The sequence below is a fragment of the Agelaius tricolor genome, unplaced genomic scaffold (genome assembly GCF_023055355.1).
Source record: "Agelaius tricolor isolate 1412-34295 unplaced genomic scaffold, bAgeTri1.0.p SCAF_37, whole genome shotgun sequence".
Classification (NCBI taxonomy): Eukaryota; Metazoa; Chordata; class Aves; order Passeriformes; family Icteridae; genus Agelaius; species Agelaius tricolor.
Genome location: NW_027269297.1, coordinates 4,739,025 through 4,755,588, shown reverse-complemented (window position 1 = coordinate 4,755,588; position 16,564 = coordinate 4,739,025). Strand labels below are relative to the sequence as shown.

The following is a 16,564-nucleotide window of genomic DNA, read 5'->3' as shown; positions in this document are numbered from 1 at the left end:
CGCACCCACACGGCCGTGAGAATATCTACTGTTTTAAATTTACGGTAAATATTTTATTCAAAGAAGCTCCCAAAGCGGTACTTTGGCCGCGACAGCGCTGGCCGCGGGCTCGCTTCTGGCGGCTGGTCAGGTCAAGTGCCCTCTGGTGCCCTCAGCCAGCAGCACCCCTCAGTGCCCGCTCAGCTGTGGCCGCCGCCCTCACGGCTCTGCCCCGCCGGCTCCGGCCGCCTGCCAGGGCCGTGTCCCATTCCGGGCTCCGTGTTCCCCCTTCCCGCGGTCCGTGTCCCATTCCCGGTCCGTGTCCCATTCCAGGCTCAGTGTCCCCTCTTCCCGGTCCGTGTCCCGTGGCGGGCTCGGTGTCTCCTCCCGCCACCCAGGGGAGGAGCGGAGCGGGCAGAGGTGGCCGCGCTCTCCCGCCCCGCCCCGGCAGGTGCGGCGCAGGTGAGGCGCGGACGAGCGGCAGGTGCGGCCCCGCGCGGCTCCGTTCCCGTTCCCGTTTCCCGTTCCCGGTGGCCGTTCCCGTTCCCGCACCCCGGTCATGGCGTACCGGGAGCTGGTGCGGCGCTGGCACGAGGCCGTGCGGGCGGCGGACCGCGGGCACTGGGACGCTGCCCTGGACGCCTTCGGCGGCATCGCGGAGCCTCCGGCCAGGATCTGCTTCAACGTGGGCTGCGTGCAGCTGCTGGCCGGGCGGCCCGAGGCGGCCCTGCGGGTGAGCGGGCCGGGAGCGGGGGGATCCCCGCGGGGGGATCCCGGGCATGGGCGGCTCGGCTCCCCGGGTCCGCCTCGGGGGGAGCGATGCTGAAAGTAGATCTGGAATCCGGCGTTTCGCGTCCTGCGTGTCCAGCGGGAATGCGAGCGGGGATGTTGAAGGATGAATGGTTGGAGGAAAAGGTTTAACTGAGTGAATCACAGAGAAGTGAAAAAGGTGGAAGTTAAAAAGGCGGATGCGGCCGTCGAGGACAGGGTTCAGTGGTACACTCAGTGATGCCCGGTTCACAGTTGGACTCGATCTTTGAGGCCTTTTCCAACCTTAATGATTCTGTGATTCCATGGTTCTCTAAATACTATGAAAATCCAGATCAGTGGGCAGAATCATTTTGAAACAAGATAATAGAGAGTAGTTAAATTAGATACTGGAAACTACATCTGGCTATATACCTTAACTTTTGTTAAAGCTATATCAGTTAAAATCCTGTCCTTTAGGTGAATTTAGCCCGTTATCATGTGAAAACCACACCTCTGAAGCTCAGCCTGCCTGATTCCAGGAGACCACCTCAACCCACTGGACATGCACAATAAATTAAAAATGTATTGTAGCTTTAAATCAAAGCAGGAAAAAGATTGTCCAATAGCTGTTCTGTAGCCATGGGTTTAGACATGAGATGGGTGTACTTTCAAAGTACAGATATGTTGCCTGGCTGTGGAGACTGCCAGAACAAAGCTGCTGTGCCGGAAAACCACTGCCCTTTTTGGGAAGGGAGAGGAGGTGCCCTGAGGAAAAGCCTTTTTGTGACAGTCTGTACATCCATCCATTCATCTGTCTCCAGGGAGGAGATGCAGATAAACCTTTCTCAAACAGCGTAAGGAGCCACTGTGCTGAGGGGCTGGGGCATCGCAGTGGAGCCCTGGGCAGGCAGTGGCTGTTTGGGACACAGTGGGGCCATGGAGGTGAGGGAGAGAGCTCAGGAGTGACTTCTGAGCCCCAGTCAAGGGGCAGGGACTGGGAAGAAGCTCAGCTCTACTTCCGCGTGGATCAGGGGTTGGTTGTTGTTATTTCAGGTATGGCCCAGGCAGGCAGACATTCCAGCACGGTGTGTGGGGTCACAGGGACTCACCTTCCCCTGCAGAGCAGGGCAGCAGGGCTGGGCTTTCAGCACTTGTTATCCCCACGAGGTGTCTGCAGTGGCAAGGGAAGGAGCACAGCCCTGATGCTGCCCCAGGAGGACTCCTGGCTCTCCCAGCACCATGAGCTGCTACCACAAGCACCGCCTGTGGTTAGCTGGGGCACTGAAGCAGAAATACTGACTGAGAGGCCATTGTGAGAAGCACTGCAGCTTCCTCCCTCTCACTCTTTCATCACTTCAGCCTTCCCCAGCCTGGGGGAAGGCTGCTCCCACTGGTCAACTCTGCTGCAGGCTACAGTTTTCCCATTTTAAGAAGCCAGATGGTGAATGCAGCTCATTTATATCCAGTCCATTGTAGCAAGGAGGGGTAAAAGCCTGCAGCTCAGCTCACACAGAGCCAAGACCTGAAGGATGGCTGGGAGCTGTGCCCAGCCCTCAGAGCTGGGCAGGAGCCCAGGGGTTGCCTCTGGGAGGGCAGCTGGGAAGGGGCTGGCTGGGTGTGTGTGCCCAGGCACTGACAGGACACATCCCAGCTGGGCCCTGCCTGTGTTTTTCTCCTCAGGCATTCAATAAAACCATTGAGAAGGACAACTCCCTGGCTGTGGGCTACTTCCAGAGAGGATTTGTCCACCTGCAGCTGGAAATGTGAGTGCGGTGCACAGCCAGTGCAGTCTTTGGTTCTCTCCTTTCAGTCCTGCTTTATTCCTAAACCTAAATGATTCTTTGATTCCAAAATTCCCCTCTTCCAGCAACCTCACAGGGTTCACAGGATCTGCTTTAGCCTTGGAAACTCTGTCATAGGTCAGCAAGTCTTATCTCTGATAAGAGCTGCACAACTCTGGGGTGGCTGACACATGGCGTTGCTGTCCCCTACAGACAGAGACTCCTGCATGCAAGGCTGCCACAATGTTATGTTGCCATTCAGATTTTCTCTAGAAATTTAAAAAAATATAATTGTGCTGCTTGGTATGTCTTCACATGACACACATGAGTCTGGCCTTCCTAAAAATGCAGCCTGCACACTCTCCTGCCAGCAGACTTCAGGGGCCTGATCTCAGTCTCACTGATAAAACATTGAGGTTGCTCCAGAAGTGTCATGGGATTGATTATTCATTGTTTCCACGGTTAAATCACAGTGACATCCTCCTCAGGGAGCTGGGTGAAGTATTTTAGAGATCTTGTCTTATCTTTGAGATCAGCTATTGTCTTTCCCCTTGTTTTCCCCATATTTCCCAGACCTTAATCTCCACAAAATGCCTGTCTTTATTTCTGGAAGGCAGTCAAAGTCAGCAGTTCTGGCTTTTCCAGGCGAGGGGCTGTGGCTCTCTGGAGCTGCTCCACCAGCAGCAGAAGCAAATGTGCCCCAAGCACAGCCACTGCAGGGGCAGCACAGCTGGCAGCTGCTTCCTGCCCAAAGGGCTGATGGCCTCCAGCCCTCAGGGCTCCTTCCTTCATCAGAAGCTGCTCCCACCCACCAACACCCACCTGGGCACCTTCTCTTGGCCAGGTGCCCACTGCACAGCCCTTCCTGGGCCCTTCCTTTCACCACTGCAGCCTCAGTGGGCACCTGCTTGGATTTCAGTTGCATAGATGGTGTAAATTCAGACTAATACCCTCCTTATCCAGAGAGGTTCTCTAAATTTCTAAATGTTGAGGTTCTAAATTTCAAGTTTCTCAATTTCAATGCTCTGGCCATGTGTGTGCCCTCCCTGGTCCCCATCAGTCAGGTTCCCAGCCCTCAATCCTCCTGGAACACGTGCTGGGACAGGCAGGGAGCTCCCAACAGTGGGTAACCTTGGCTCTTTATAACACATCTCTGGTGCAGCTCTCCTTGCACAGGCTGCAGAGCAGAACACATGTTATTTGCTAGTGTGATTTTTAAGCTATTTAAACAGCCTTCAGCTGTTTTAGGCTCAGTTTCTTGTGTCACCTCTGCATTGCAGGTATGAAGAAGCTCTCTCTGACTATCACATGGCCTTCAGTCACCTAAGAGAAAATCCCTTCATTGATTACAAGCAGCTGGGGCTGAGGCACATCCTCTATGCCTGGGAGGTAAGAGCCTGGCTCAGCAATCCTTCCCCACTGTTGGGGGTATCAGTAGCAGGCATTAGTGACCCAAGAATTTTTCAAGAAAGTACATTAGAACTGTAAAAATATTCTGCTTGCACTTTTTAAAAAGTAATTTAATCATAAAAGTTGTAAACCAACATGATCTCTGGAAAGTTTAGCAAATGATGCAGTTTGCAAAGTAAAACTGTTCAGAGCAGGTGCACAGGAATTTCTATATTGAGGGGTTTTTATTTTCTCTGTATCTGACAAAGTGATGGCTGCCCCATCCTTGGAAATGTCCAAGGCCAGGCTGGATGAGGCTTGGAGCAACCTGGTCTGTAGAAGGTGTCCCTGCCATGGCAGGGGTGGAACTGGGAGCTTTAAGATCCTTCCCAACCCAAACCAGTCTGGAATTCTGTGTAATATTTAGACTTGGGTGTAAATACACATGGAAGTTTAGTGAACTCCTCAGTGCTCAGAGTTCATTGACAGATGAGAACAGCACTGATGCAAAATGTGGGCTGTAGGAAAGTCAGGTGCATGAAAGCCTCTTTCAACTGCAGCAACTGATCTTAATATTCCCTCTGTACCTGAACTTGCACCCCATGCTCAGGCTGTGTTTGTAATGCTTCATCCTGTACCTCTTACTGTCACACAGGGCCAACCTGCCACATCCTGTTCAAGGAAGCTCAAAGGCTGAATTGATTGTAAATTTTTGTAATATTTGGACATATGTAAAGGATTCCTAAAAACTGTCCTTTACTGGAAGGGTTCATTTTGTTTTCTCTGAGTCCACACACAAAGATTGGAAAGCAGATACAGGAAAGAGGATTTAACTCCTCACTTCCGTGAGAGTGAGGAGTCATTGTGTAACTCCAGCCAAGCATCTCAGCAATTTTCAAGCACACTTTACCTGGCAGGAGGAAGCTATCCTTGGCATCCGTGGTATTACCCAAACCTCCCTGGCTTTAACAGCTTCAGTGCCACGGCGCTGCCTTCTCTTGGAAATGAGCAGTTCCCTGGGAAAGGGGCAGGGCTTAGGAGTGTCCCGAGGCTGGGGCCCTTCCTGGTGTGGACACACGACCCCTTACTCCAGGCATCACCAGGACATGGGCTGGCCCTCCAGATTTGGGATCAGCATCCTGATTCAGGTGTATCTCATTCTTACCTGGAGCTCATTTTTCAAAATATACAATCATCCTCCAGCAGAACTGTGCCATCAGCTTTCCCCATGCACAGCCTGTCACATGCTGCAGATGATCTCCTCGTGGGAGATAACATGTGTGCTTTGAAAACCCAGAAATATTTGCCTCTTGCAAGGCTGTGACACTTCTGACTGAGTGAGAACTGCTGCCTTGCCTCCCAAGAGGGCCTGTCCCTGCAGTTCCTGTATGTGCTCAGCGTTGCCATTCCCCACACTCCCAGACAGAGTCTTCTACTGCCATGGTTAAGGAGTAAAGGAAAAGCATCCTATGAGTTCGAGCCTTGTCCTGAGCAGGGCGTGCAGCCAGGTACACACCTCAATTCCCAGCTGATAACCCTATCACAGGAGATAAGGAACTGTCTGACAGTGCTCTGGCTGTGGCCCAGCTGGTCAGTGACAGGGAGAGATCTCCCACTCTCAGTATAGACCACAGCTCCCCAACACCCCATCTGCAACACTCCCACAGCCTGCTCTTCCCCAGGAACAGACTGACATGCTGCTGAAGGGTGACAAGCTACAGCTGACAGTTTGCACATTCACAGCCCACTACAACATGAAATAGTTTCAGTTAAGTTATTTTGCAGTGACAGGGAGTCAGGATCACAAAAATCATTACCTAGTTTCATGCAGAAAAACACCCAAGGAAAGCTTCCTGGCCTTTTGGCTGCAGGAAGGATCAGAATTAAAGTGTGGTACCAGAGTCTTCCCCTGCTGTCTCTCTTCCCCTCATGTCTCTCATCACCCTGACCAGCAGCTTCAGCACACCCAAGCTTTTATTTTTCCTTTCTGATTGTGAAATGTTCCCAGCTCTGCTGCTCAGAGAGCCTCTCCTGTTACTGAACTCTTGGTGCTTTAGTGCCTGTCCCTGTTTCTTGGCTGAGCTCAGGAGGACGTGTTGGGTGTCCCTTGGTCCTGGCCCTCTCAGTCCCCTCCCTGTGCCCACTCCAGGTGCTGTACAGCACTGCAGCAGTGCAATGCCACCTGCAGCAGTGGCAGGAGGCCAGGGTCACCCTGGAGAAGGCTGTTGTGTGGAGACCTGAAAGAAGAACAGCAATCCTGGAGCTGGCCCTTGAGCGGGTGCAGGTAAGGCCACCTCTGTGCGCTCCTGGGAGTGTGCATTGGGCTTCAGCTCAGGGATGTGTACTAAAAGTTGTCATTTTGAGTGTTCCTGACACCTGCATGTTCCTGCCATCCACCCACCTGCTTGGCCACCTGCTAGCACAGTCTAAGCCATTTGTACATGATGCTCTGCCAAACCAGGGCTTCAGGTGATCGAGGAACTCCATCTTCCCCAGGTGCTTCACTGCCCAGAAACACCATAGTGAAGAATTTTGGGATGACCTCTGAGGCAGGGGACATGGCTTCCTGGTCCCTCACATTCAGGAGCTCAGTTCCATTTGTACTTGTCCTGCAAAACCAGTTTCCTTGTGCAATGCTTCAAGTGCAGAACCCCTACAAGTGCAGGCCTGGAGATTCTCCCTTTTCGTGGCACTGACTGGCTTCTTTTGAGTCCCTTTGGCCTCAGGAACAATTGGTGGCAGCTCAGATATTAATGTCAAGCACTTTTAGAGCTTAAGTTGGGTGTGAAAGTGTTTCACACCCAACTGCTGTTTCTAAGTAAAAGTTTCCTGTTGGACTCCTTTATGATCTGAAAACATTTGCAGATCTCTGATTTACTCTTCCTGAAGGATTCATCACTTTGTTTTTAATCTCATAATCTCTTCTGGCATCACATTTGTGCTTTTCCAGTGTATTATTTATATTTGCTATTAGCATGCTACGCAGTGGCTGAACAGAAAACATCTGAAAGCAAACAGAAAAGCTGTTTAGAAGATCTGTTTGATAAACCTTCCTGCGCTGCCCCCCTTCCCACCCACCCCGTGCCAGCAGTGTCAGTCCTTGCCTCCACACTGGGGAGGGGCTGCTGAGCTCTCAGTTTGCTCCTGCTTTTGTGGAGCCTGAGTGGCCTTTGTCGAGTTCACAGCTGAAACTTTTGCCCCAATATCTTCCTGGAGCTGCTCTTGCACACCTAAGCTGTATTTGCTTTTCAGGGCTCTGATGTTTCATTCAATGCAAATTGATGGTTTTTCCTTCACCTGCTCTCCCCACCCCAGGACCACCTGTTTTTAGAGCCCATGCTGGTTCCTCTTGGGGAACTTTTCAGACCACGAAAGAAGGAAGTTGAGCAGCTGGATTCAAAAGATTTCCTGGGTAAACCCAAGGTAACAGGCACGTAATTGTCACGATTAACAGCAGCAGAAAAAAATCTTGCCTCTGCCATCTCCAGAGAGCAGTGCTGTGTGGGCACCCAGAGCAGGATGGGCAGAGCTTGCAGCCAGTCCAGGCAGTCAGGACACAGAAGCCAAAATTTGTTAGAATTGCTACCCCTTCTACCAAAAAATGCACTTTGGCACTAAAATACCTTTCCAGTCTTGGTCACTTTAAAGTCTGAAAGGGCTGAGCAGATACTCTGGGAACCTGTGGTTGCCGTTTTGCTGACAATAACGTTTTTAAGAGGGGCACATTGTCCCAGCATGCTGCTGCTCAGTCCTGCATTCCCAGGGGGACAGGTTGGCACTCAGGGGACAAATGCTTTGTCACATCCCCTAAAACAAGACAGCAGAGAATTTCTCTGACCTTTTCTGTGACCAGTGCAGTCAGAACAGAAAGCTCCAAAACAAACAAAAGAAAGGGAAAGTAATAAATTCACATACTTTTAAAGAAACCTTGGAAAGACTTAAAAAATGGGACACAAATGGTTGAGGTTGCCTTGGGAATCCAGCTCTGCCTCTCCCACTGCATGTACAGCTCCACATTTTGCCTGACCTTGGGATACCAGAAGGAAATGGGTCTGAGCAGATAATCTTGGGTGAAGTTTGGGAATCTCTTTGTCCAGCCTAGATTCACTGATTGCTTTGTTGTCCAACAGGTCATCTCATCCATCATTCCCAATGATGAGTACATTGGCTTTGAGCCTCTCAGGCCTCAGGTGAGCAGGACAGGGCTGTGAGAGGAGGAACGGAGCTGTCATGGAGCTCCAGAAAGGAGCTCAGATCCAAACCATCAGGGGAAGGAAGAGTGGACTCTTGGTAAAACCAGTGTAATATCAGCCTGGATCCATGGGGATGTTCAGAGCCAGGCTCAGCACTAGCTGTAAGGGACTCAGTGATGGGAATCTCCAGCCCTTTAAAGATGCATTTTTGGATCTTCACCATGTCAAAACAGCAGTGCTTTGCTGTGCTCAGCCTGTCTCTGCTCATCACTTCAGTAAATGTGTCAGTGTGAGCACAGCTGCCTCCCACCCAGCTGGGAGTTCCTTGGAACCAGGGGAGGGGGAAGAGATTGTCTTACTTCCTGATGAGATAAAGAGGGAGGGGAAGGAAGAGAAGGCACATCCTTGTAAGGTGTGGAGCTGCAGACTTTTTCTGGGTGGTGTGGAATGACAAATGGGGTCAAGAGTAAAGACAAAATAGCACAGTCAGGAGGTAAGGTGGCACTGCTGCTATAGGAGGCAGTTTTACAAACAGATCCTGTTGTTTCTCCCACAGAAACAGGGCTTTTATGAACCCAGTGCCAATGCTCTGCGGTGAGTGTTCAGTTCCACCTTGGTCTTACCCTTCTCTCACTACTGTTTAGAAAGTCTTTTATTCTCTGGCTGCTTTGTGTGAAGACTCCAAGGGATCCACAACCACTCTGACCAGGGGTGGAGTGAATGACAAACACACAAAGGCTTCTGTGGCTGCAAAGGAGCTGCAGGTCCCTGTTATCTCCGCAAAAGCCTCTGGGCAGTTTGCAGGATTTGATTCAATGGTCTTGGGAGACCAGCATGGATCGTGGCATGCCTGGGGAACGGGAGCAGACAGAGGTTGTGGGGCCTGCCCAGGTCTGTGGCAGAGGATGCTCAGCTTTCCATGTCATTGTCCAGGTGGTCACAACACAAAGCAGAGACTACAATCAGTCTCAGATGGCAACTCTTTATTATCGAACATGGCTGACCTTTTATACACTTTCTAATTGTTTATACTTCTTCTACCTTAACTATTGGCTACAATAAATCAACATAACACCATTGGTGAAAAGTTACAGTGACTTCAGCTAACTTTCTAAAAATACTTCATCCAGCTGCAAGGTTCTCTTCTTATCTTTCTTCAATTCCTCACTTCTCTTGGTCTCCTTAGTTACAGCTTTAGAAAAAGCTCCTTATCAGCTTCTTCTTGCTTCTCAGCTTCTTCTCACTCCTTTAGCTAACAGGCCTGCTGTTAGCCTCTTCCACATTTCCCATCTTAATTCCCAGGACAATTCCAAATACTCACAACCAGCCCTAGTGTCCTAAGCCAAAATCATGTTCAAACCCCAAGAAAGTAATTTGTTTCGGTGATATTGCACCAGCAGTACTTCAGGGCTGTGTCGATCAATGTTTTGATCTTGACATTGTTTATCAGTACGAGGAAAATGCAGCTGCATTTGGCAAATCAGGGTTTCCCAAGCCCCTTTTGTTCCTAGTTGGACCGGAGAGCAGCAATGGAAATCCCGATTTCCCAGCACCCTCACCTTGCAGCCCGTGCCAGCTGGGGCCGGTGCAGAGTGGTGGCTCGGAGCCGTCAGCACCGCGCCCCAGGCCGGTCAGCGCTCCCCTCTCCCCGCAGGGAGGCCGAGTCCGGCTACCACCGAGTGCTCTCCCGGTACCGCCCCGAGCAGCCGCCGGGGCCGGAGGTGGCGGCCGGGAGCCTGGTGTTCGTGCTGGGCAGAGCGGCAGACGGCTGGGCCACGGCCATCCACGACGGGCAGGTGAGGGACACGGCCCTGAGGGCGCTGAGGGAGGGACACGGCCCCGAGGGTGCTGAGGGATGGACACGGCCCCGAGGGCAGGACAGGGACACGGCTCCGAGGGCGCTGAGGGAGGGACACGGCCCCGAGGACGCTGAGGGAGGGACACGGCCCCGAGGGCAGGACAGGGACACGGCTCCGAGGGCGCTGAGGGAGGGACACGGCCCCGAGGACGCTGAGGGAGGGACACGGCCCCGAGGGCAGGACAGAGACACGGCTCCGAGGGTGCTGGGGGATGGACACGGCCCCGAGGGCAGGGCTTGGCCCCAGCCGCCCTGAGCACACCCCTCAGGAGCTCCTTCCCACACCCCCCAGATTTCCTGACAGTGGGCTCTCACCGGCCTCTGCCATTCACCTCTGTAGATCCACAAGGATGGCCTCTGGATCCATAGGGGATCCTATTGTGGAGTTGTAGCATAGCAGACCTCACCAAGGACCACCATTTAGAGCAGGATTTATCCCCTGAGAGCTCTGATGGAGCTGGGGAGCTGGGCTGGTCCTTACCTGGTCTGTAGTGCCTCTGTTCAATGAACTTTGGGAAGGTTTGGGGACAGTTTCAGCTGTACAGGCAGGATTTATGAACAGCTCTAGGGAAGTCCTAAGGACTTAGAGCCCAACAAATCTGACATCTTCCTGCAGGCCAGGGAGCTGTAGTGTAAACAGACTGAATAGAAACAGATAAACACAAGAGGGAAAATCTTTTGTTGGCAGAAGCCATTTCTCACCTGTCTAGTTCACTTTTTGAAAGTGAACTAGAATCCAGGTATACTTGTTGTATACCTGGATTAGGTTCAGTGAATGTATTACCTGCCTATCTTTCAAAAACTCACAAGATTCTTCATAAGACCATTATAAACCAGTAAGGTGTTTGAGCAATTGAGGCAGTGCTCTGAGGACTGATAAAAATACGGAATTAAAAACTGGATATAAAGGAACAGGTTTTTCTTCCTTTCATTTAAAAAAAACTATGTCCCCACAGCAAATCCTCTGTGACATAAGCATTTAGCATATTCCTAAGTGATACAGGAATAGGGGAAGAGCCTGAAGCATCTGGAGCTAAGAGGAACAGTTACACAAGTATTTGGATGTGCTGGTTGACTGCTCAGTGAAGTGCCAGGTGAAATTCAATGTAGAAAAAATAAAAATAGACTCTCAACAGGAAAAAAAAGCATTGTAAGCAAAAAATTACAGTGCTCAGTTGAAATGAGCAGCAGTGATTGTCAGAAGACACAGAAATGCTGTTGGACTGGTATCCCTGGGCATCCTTGCTGCTCTCTGCCTGAGCTCTGTCTTGGGAGCAGGGATTTGGTGGGTGTTTGGTCTGTTCCACTGCAGCCACTTCAGCAGCAGCTCTGCTCCCAGCAGGAAAAGCTGCAGAAGGATCATTGGATTTTGTCCAGCAGTTTGTGAGCACTGAGCACTTGGGTGGCTCAGGCACATTTGTGTGGCCATAGGGTGACAGGCAGTGCTGGGGCTGGGCTGGGGTTGCTGGGCTCCTCTCTCACCCTCCTCTGCTCCATGTCCCTCTGCAGAAGCTGCACATCCCGAGCTCTCTCCTGGAGCCTGCCTCAAGGATGGATAAATGGGTGAGCTGGCAACCTTGCAACCAGGGGGAGGGAGGGACCAAGACATACATTTGGGGCATTTATCTGTAAAATTATCACAGGATAGGACAACTCTGTAAGAGAAACATAGAGTATGAAGCACTGAGACTATTGACTGAAGATCAAATGCTCTTGAATGGGAGCAACAGAAGAGTTAGGAGTATGAAAAATCCCTTTGACTTGGAAGAACTTAATCTCTCATCTCCACCACAGACATAGCCACACATTATCCCAATCATTTTCCATCTGAACCCAGTGTGGAAGGGTTCAGCTCTGCCCCATTTCCTGTGAGGGAGTTTTCAAAGCACATGCTTGTCCTGATGTTGCAATGATGTTTTAGTTGTTATTTTTCCCCCTCCAAATGAACCCCTGGTACACACTTGGGTGTTTGTTCCATGGCTGTGTCACTGTCAACCAGCCCAAGTGGGGAGAGCCTCAGAACAGTGTGAGCAGCCTCCTTCTGTTCCAGCACCAGCCCAGCAGGGAGCAGGGTGCCAGGAAAGTGTCCCCAGACCTCTGCCCTCAAGAGCCTTATTGCTCCAACTCATCCAACCATTCAATGAGCAGCTCTCCCTGAGGCTTTCTCTGGAGTTACACCCACAAGTCTGTAGCTGGCTGCAGCCTGTCACGCACCAGCCTTGTCCAGGCTCCCATTTTCTGCCCTCTCCTTTCTGATGCTGTTCTGTTGCAGAAGATCAGCACTGGGATTCCCCTTCCTCCTGCCCAGGTGCCTCCCAGCCGCCTCCCCATGAAGCAGAAGCCAGGTAATCCCTGGGCCCTCAGTGGGTGAAGCTGTGCCCAAACCCTGCTCTTTAGGGGGCGTGAGAAGGTGGTGGCCCCACTGCAGCCTCTGCTGACTACAAGGCTGTTACCCTGCCTCTTGTGCTGTTCTGCAGGTCCTCCTGGGGAAGAAAATGCCTCTGTCAATGATGCCAGTGCCCACATGGACTCTAAGGTGAGGTGTTCCCCGGGCTGAAGCTGGCACAGCCTCAGGAGACCAGGACTGGGAAGAGTGCAAGATTCTTGCCCAGAATTCTTGAGCTGCTCCCAAATCGCTGGGAAAAAACCTCCTTCCTCTGACCACTTTTCCATTCTAAAGAGAGGCTCCCATGTGGTCTTTCCTCCCAATTTGTGACCATCCCACTTTGTGATACAGCCCAAGGATGACCTGTTGCCACCCTCCGAGGCACCAGGAGCACCAAATGCATGAGTTCTTGTGCACATGCTTAACAGCCCACTTTGCAAGAGGCAGTTGTCTTTGAATGCCCTGCTGTCCCTTCCCCCCTCTTCCTGTGTCCCATTTTCTGTCCCTATCAGTCTGGATAGCAGAGTTCATTCAAATTTGCCCTGTTGGGTAATGTCCTCTGAGGTACTTCCATGTCCTTGCCAGCCCCTGCATGTGATGGTCCTGGAATGACTCCTGTGACCCTCTTGGGACACCACCTCTGTCCCTCAGCTGCAGGTCAGCTCTGCCACACCTATTTTTGGGGCTTTTGGGGTAATTTTTTCAGGTGTAGTTCAGCCGGAAGGTAGCACAACAGAGGAATGTGGCTGCTCCTCTCCAGCTGGCTGGAGGAATTGGGGCCCTGCTCATATAATTTTGGGTTTAGGAGGTATCTGTAAAATCAGAACCAAAACCAGAATTCCTGAGTCACAGGAGGAACATTTGATCCCATGCTTTGAATCCAAAGTTCCCCCTTTGAAATTCAGGTCTGCATTTTGATCTACTGCAACATGGTAGCACAGAGATGAGGGATTGTGCCTGTGTCACCTCTCTTGGTATGAGAGCAGATATTGTCAGTTGGGTTTGTTAGTCAGTTGTGGTTCTTCTTGATCCATGAACTTCATAGTCAGTCTGGGTTCTTCCCCCAGAGGGTGCTGGCACTGCCCAGGCTCCCCAGGGAATGGGCACGGCCCCGAGGCTGCCAGAGCTCCAGGAGCCTTTGGGCAGCGCTGCCAGGGATGCCCAGGCTGGGGTTGCTGGGTGATCCTGGTGGGTCCCTCCCAGCTCAGGATACTTGATTCTCCACCCTGACTGAGGCCATCTCCCCGCAGGTCCCCCCGGGGTGCGGGGAGGCCCCCGCAGGCGCAGACAGGCCGGCGGTGCTGCGGCTGCGCTGTGAGTGCTCGCTGGTGCTGCGGGCGGGCGAGGCCCCGGCCCTGCCGGCCCTGCGGGCCCTGCTGCGGGACAGGCTGGCTCAGCAGGCACAGCGGGGCACACTCAGGTACGGGGCTGTGGGGTGGCATGGGCCAGCAGCCACTCCCCTCAGGACATGGGCATCCGGCTGCCTCTGGGCTCCTGGGAACGTTTATCTGGGGCCAAAAGCACACAGTCTGCTCAGAGGGCAAACCTCACAGTGGGCTTTGGGTGGGACAACTACATGCTCCCTGTGGGGAAGCACATGCTATTCCTCTTGTAATCCCCTCCCAGTAGATCAAGGGCTCAGGGAGGGCTGCAGAGGGACTTATGACAAAGGCATGGAGTGACATGACAAGGGGGAATGGCTTCAAACTGACAGAGGGCAGGGTTGGATGGGATATTAGGAAGAAATTATTTAATATAATAGTGGTGAGGCCCTGGCACAGGTTGCCCACAGAGATTGTGGATTCCTCATCACTGGAAGTGTTCAAGGCCAGATTGAATGGAGCTTGGAGCAACCTGGTGTAGTGAAAGATTCTCTGCCCATGGCAGGGAGTTGAAACTAAATTATCTTTAAGGCCCTTCCAAGCAAAACCGTTCTACAACTCTGTGATTCTATGGGCCTTGGAAGCCTAAAGGATCTTTCCTAGGAAGCTGTACCATGGTCAAGAAAATGGGAGAAGGAAAAACTCTGTGTAGATGCAGCTGCTGCAGGTTGGATTTTGTCCCACTCAGCTCAGCCTTTGCAGTAACAAGGATCAATGCAGAATAAGCTGGCACTCAGGCAGAAGATCTAGGGTGAGGTCTTCCTGATTGTGACACTCCTTGGGACACACAGTGGCATCAGGAGAGTTTAGAATCTTTCCCTCAAGTTTGTGTGGGAGGAGGTGACAGTGTCACTCCCCACAGTGCCATTTCTGCCTGCTGAGCATGCGGGGTGGCCCCATGTCACTGTGCAAGGGGACAAGCTCAGAACTGGTCTGCAAAGGGGACTGTGAAGACTGAGGTTGGCAGAGGGCTGGGCTGGCCTCCAAGTTTGGCTTTAAACGAAAGTATTTGCTCAGCATTAATGAACCCTTGCAGCTACAGGCTCCTGGAGGGCACAGAGCTGGGGACAGTGTTGGGACAGGAAGACCTGGGGAAGGTGTGGCAGCAGCTGATTGAGGGCAAGCTGATACTCTGTTGCCAGGTACGTAGGCTGGGACAAGGTCTCCGCTGGGCTGGGCTCCAGTCTCTGCTTTGCTTTGCAACCTCCATGCTGGCTTTTTCCTGCAGGACTCGGACTCCCACTCGGGCAGACCTGTTCTCTACCAGATGCTGGCTCAGCACTCTTACCTGCCACAGGGACCAGGGGACCTGGAGTTCAGCAAGGGAGATGTGCTGGATATCCTCTCTGAAGGTAGCTCTCCAGTCCTGCTGCTGGGCCAGGCTTTTGGAGTCTGCTCTGGGGAGGCAGTGGGGAAAATGTGGCCTCTCCAGTACTGTCTCAGGTTCATACTCTCAGGAGTTACAGGCGCGCACCTGGTTTTTCCCAGAGTTAAATTCCAGCCATGAAAACTCTCACTAACCCCACTCATATGGGCCAGGGCTCATTCCTGCTCCTGTATGTTTTCCAGTGAACGAGGAGTGGTTGGAAGGACGATGCAATGGCAAGACTGGCATCTTCCCCAAATGCTTTGCCACCCAGACCAGCTGTGATGCTGCCTTCCTATAGCAAACAGGAGCCTTTTCCTGCCTGGCTGCACCCCCAGGGGTGGGAGACACTCATCCCAGCTCACTTGGGCCCCAGCCAGCACAGCCAGGAGCTCTACTGTACCTGGATAGGGCATATCTCCCACTCAGATCCATGGGGTCAGTTCCAGCAGTGATGGCATTTCCCACAGTCTGTTCCCTGACCTGGCATTTTTTACTTCATGCTTACACTGCCAAAGATGTATGTGTGAAGAGCAGAGAGCAGGGAGAGGGCTCTGGGGTTTGGCAGTGGGAATTGTCCATGTGGGAGCTCAGGCTGCTGTGTGGGAGGAGGTTCTCCTGAGTGGGAGGAGGTTCCTCTGGGTGGAAGTCCTCATTCCCTCTCCCTGTTGCTCGTGTTGAGGCTGGGAAGCTGAGCCTCACTCCCAAAGCCAAGGCTGGCTGGCTGGGAGCAGGGGGCAGAGCCCTATTCCCCAGGCTCTCGGGTCACATAACCTTATCTCCACCAGCCAGAGATGCTGCTCTTTCAAAAGGCTTTTGGAACAATGGGATAACACCATGAGTTAGGACCACTGTCTTCCATAGCACATAGCTATGGACCTGACCATTCCTTCACCAGGTGCCTTAGGCACTTTTCTTAAGCCCTAAGGCCTAGGTGAGATCTTGGAGCACAGAGAAAATAGGCACTTGTGGAAATCCCCACTGCTCAGAGCAGCTCTGGGTTTTGGGAGAGCCCTGGAGAAAAAGGGCTGGCTGGAAGTGCAGTGCTGGGCTGGTGCTGCAAAGGTGAAAGCCCTGTCCAATTCCTGCAGCTGGGCTGGGCTGATCTAAATAAAACACTCAAGTGCCTGGAGCTGGAACCTGTTCTGGATTTGGTGTCTTGACAAAACTTGGCTATGTAACTTGAATATAAAATAAACCCTGAGCCAGAGTTGGCAACTCTTAAATCAACTTCCACTTGTGTTTTTCTGCTGAGATATGCCAGTAAGTATTTTTAACAACAGCTGACAGTGTATTTGGGAAGAGATTCTGTCACATACTACAAAAATATTGCACATCTTGCACAGGGCAGGATACAGATGATGTCATCCCTCTGCTCAGAGTTAGGTGCCCACCACCGCTCTCCATTGCCAGTTGCCTCCTGGGACTGTTGGAAGAATAGCCCAGCAGGACTGGGAATGCCAAGGAAACTGTGCTAGGC

At 52.1% G+C, this 16,564-nt stretch overlaps 1 protein-coding gene across 3 annotated transcripts; it reads left to right on the top strand.

Moving 5' to 3' along the window:
* The first annotated feature begins 475 nt into the window (after positions 1-475).
* Positions 476-16,310, top strand: NOXA1 (NADPH oxidase activator 1). 3 transcript variants are annotated; one of them, XM_071453691.1, is made up of 15 exons: positions 476-712; positions 2,410-2,492; positions 3,791-3,899; positions 6,049-6,183; positions 7,215-7,322; positions 8,030-8,089; positions 8,649-8,686; positions 9,747-9,888; positions 11,460-11,513; positions 12,223-12,295; positions 12,428-12,486; positions 13,587-13,756; positions 14,755-14,860; positions 14,947-15,070; positions 15,288-16,310. In XM_071453691.1, the coding sequence occupies exons 1-15, from the start codon at positions 539-541 to the stop codon at positions 15,383-15,385; spliced, it is 1,533 nt and encodes a 510-aa protein (XP_071309792.1). In that variant the 5' UTR covers positions 476-538; the 3' UTR covers positions 15,386-16,310. The 3 variants fall into 3 exon arrangements, with proteins under 3 accessions (XP_071309792.1, XP_071309791.1, XP_071309789.1); XM_071453690.1 differs by having other exon boundaries at positions 12,226-12,295; positions 14,947-16,310; XM_071453688.1 differs by having other exon boundaries at positions 14,947-16,310.
* Positions 16,311-16,564: the final 254 nt, after the last annotated feature.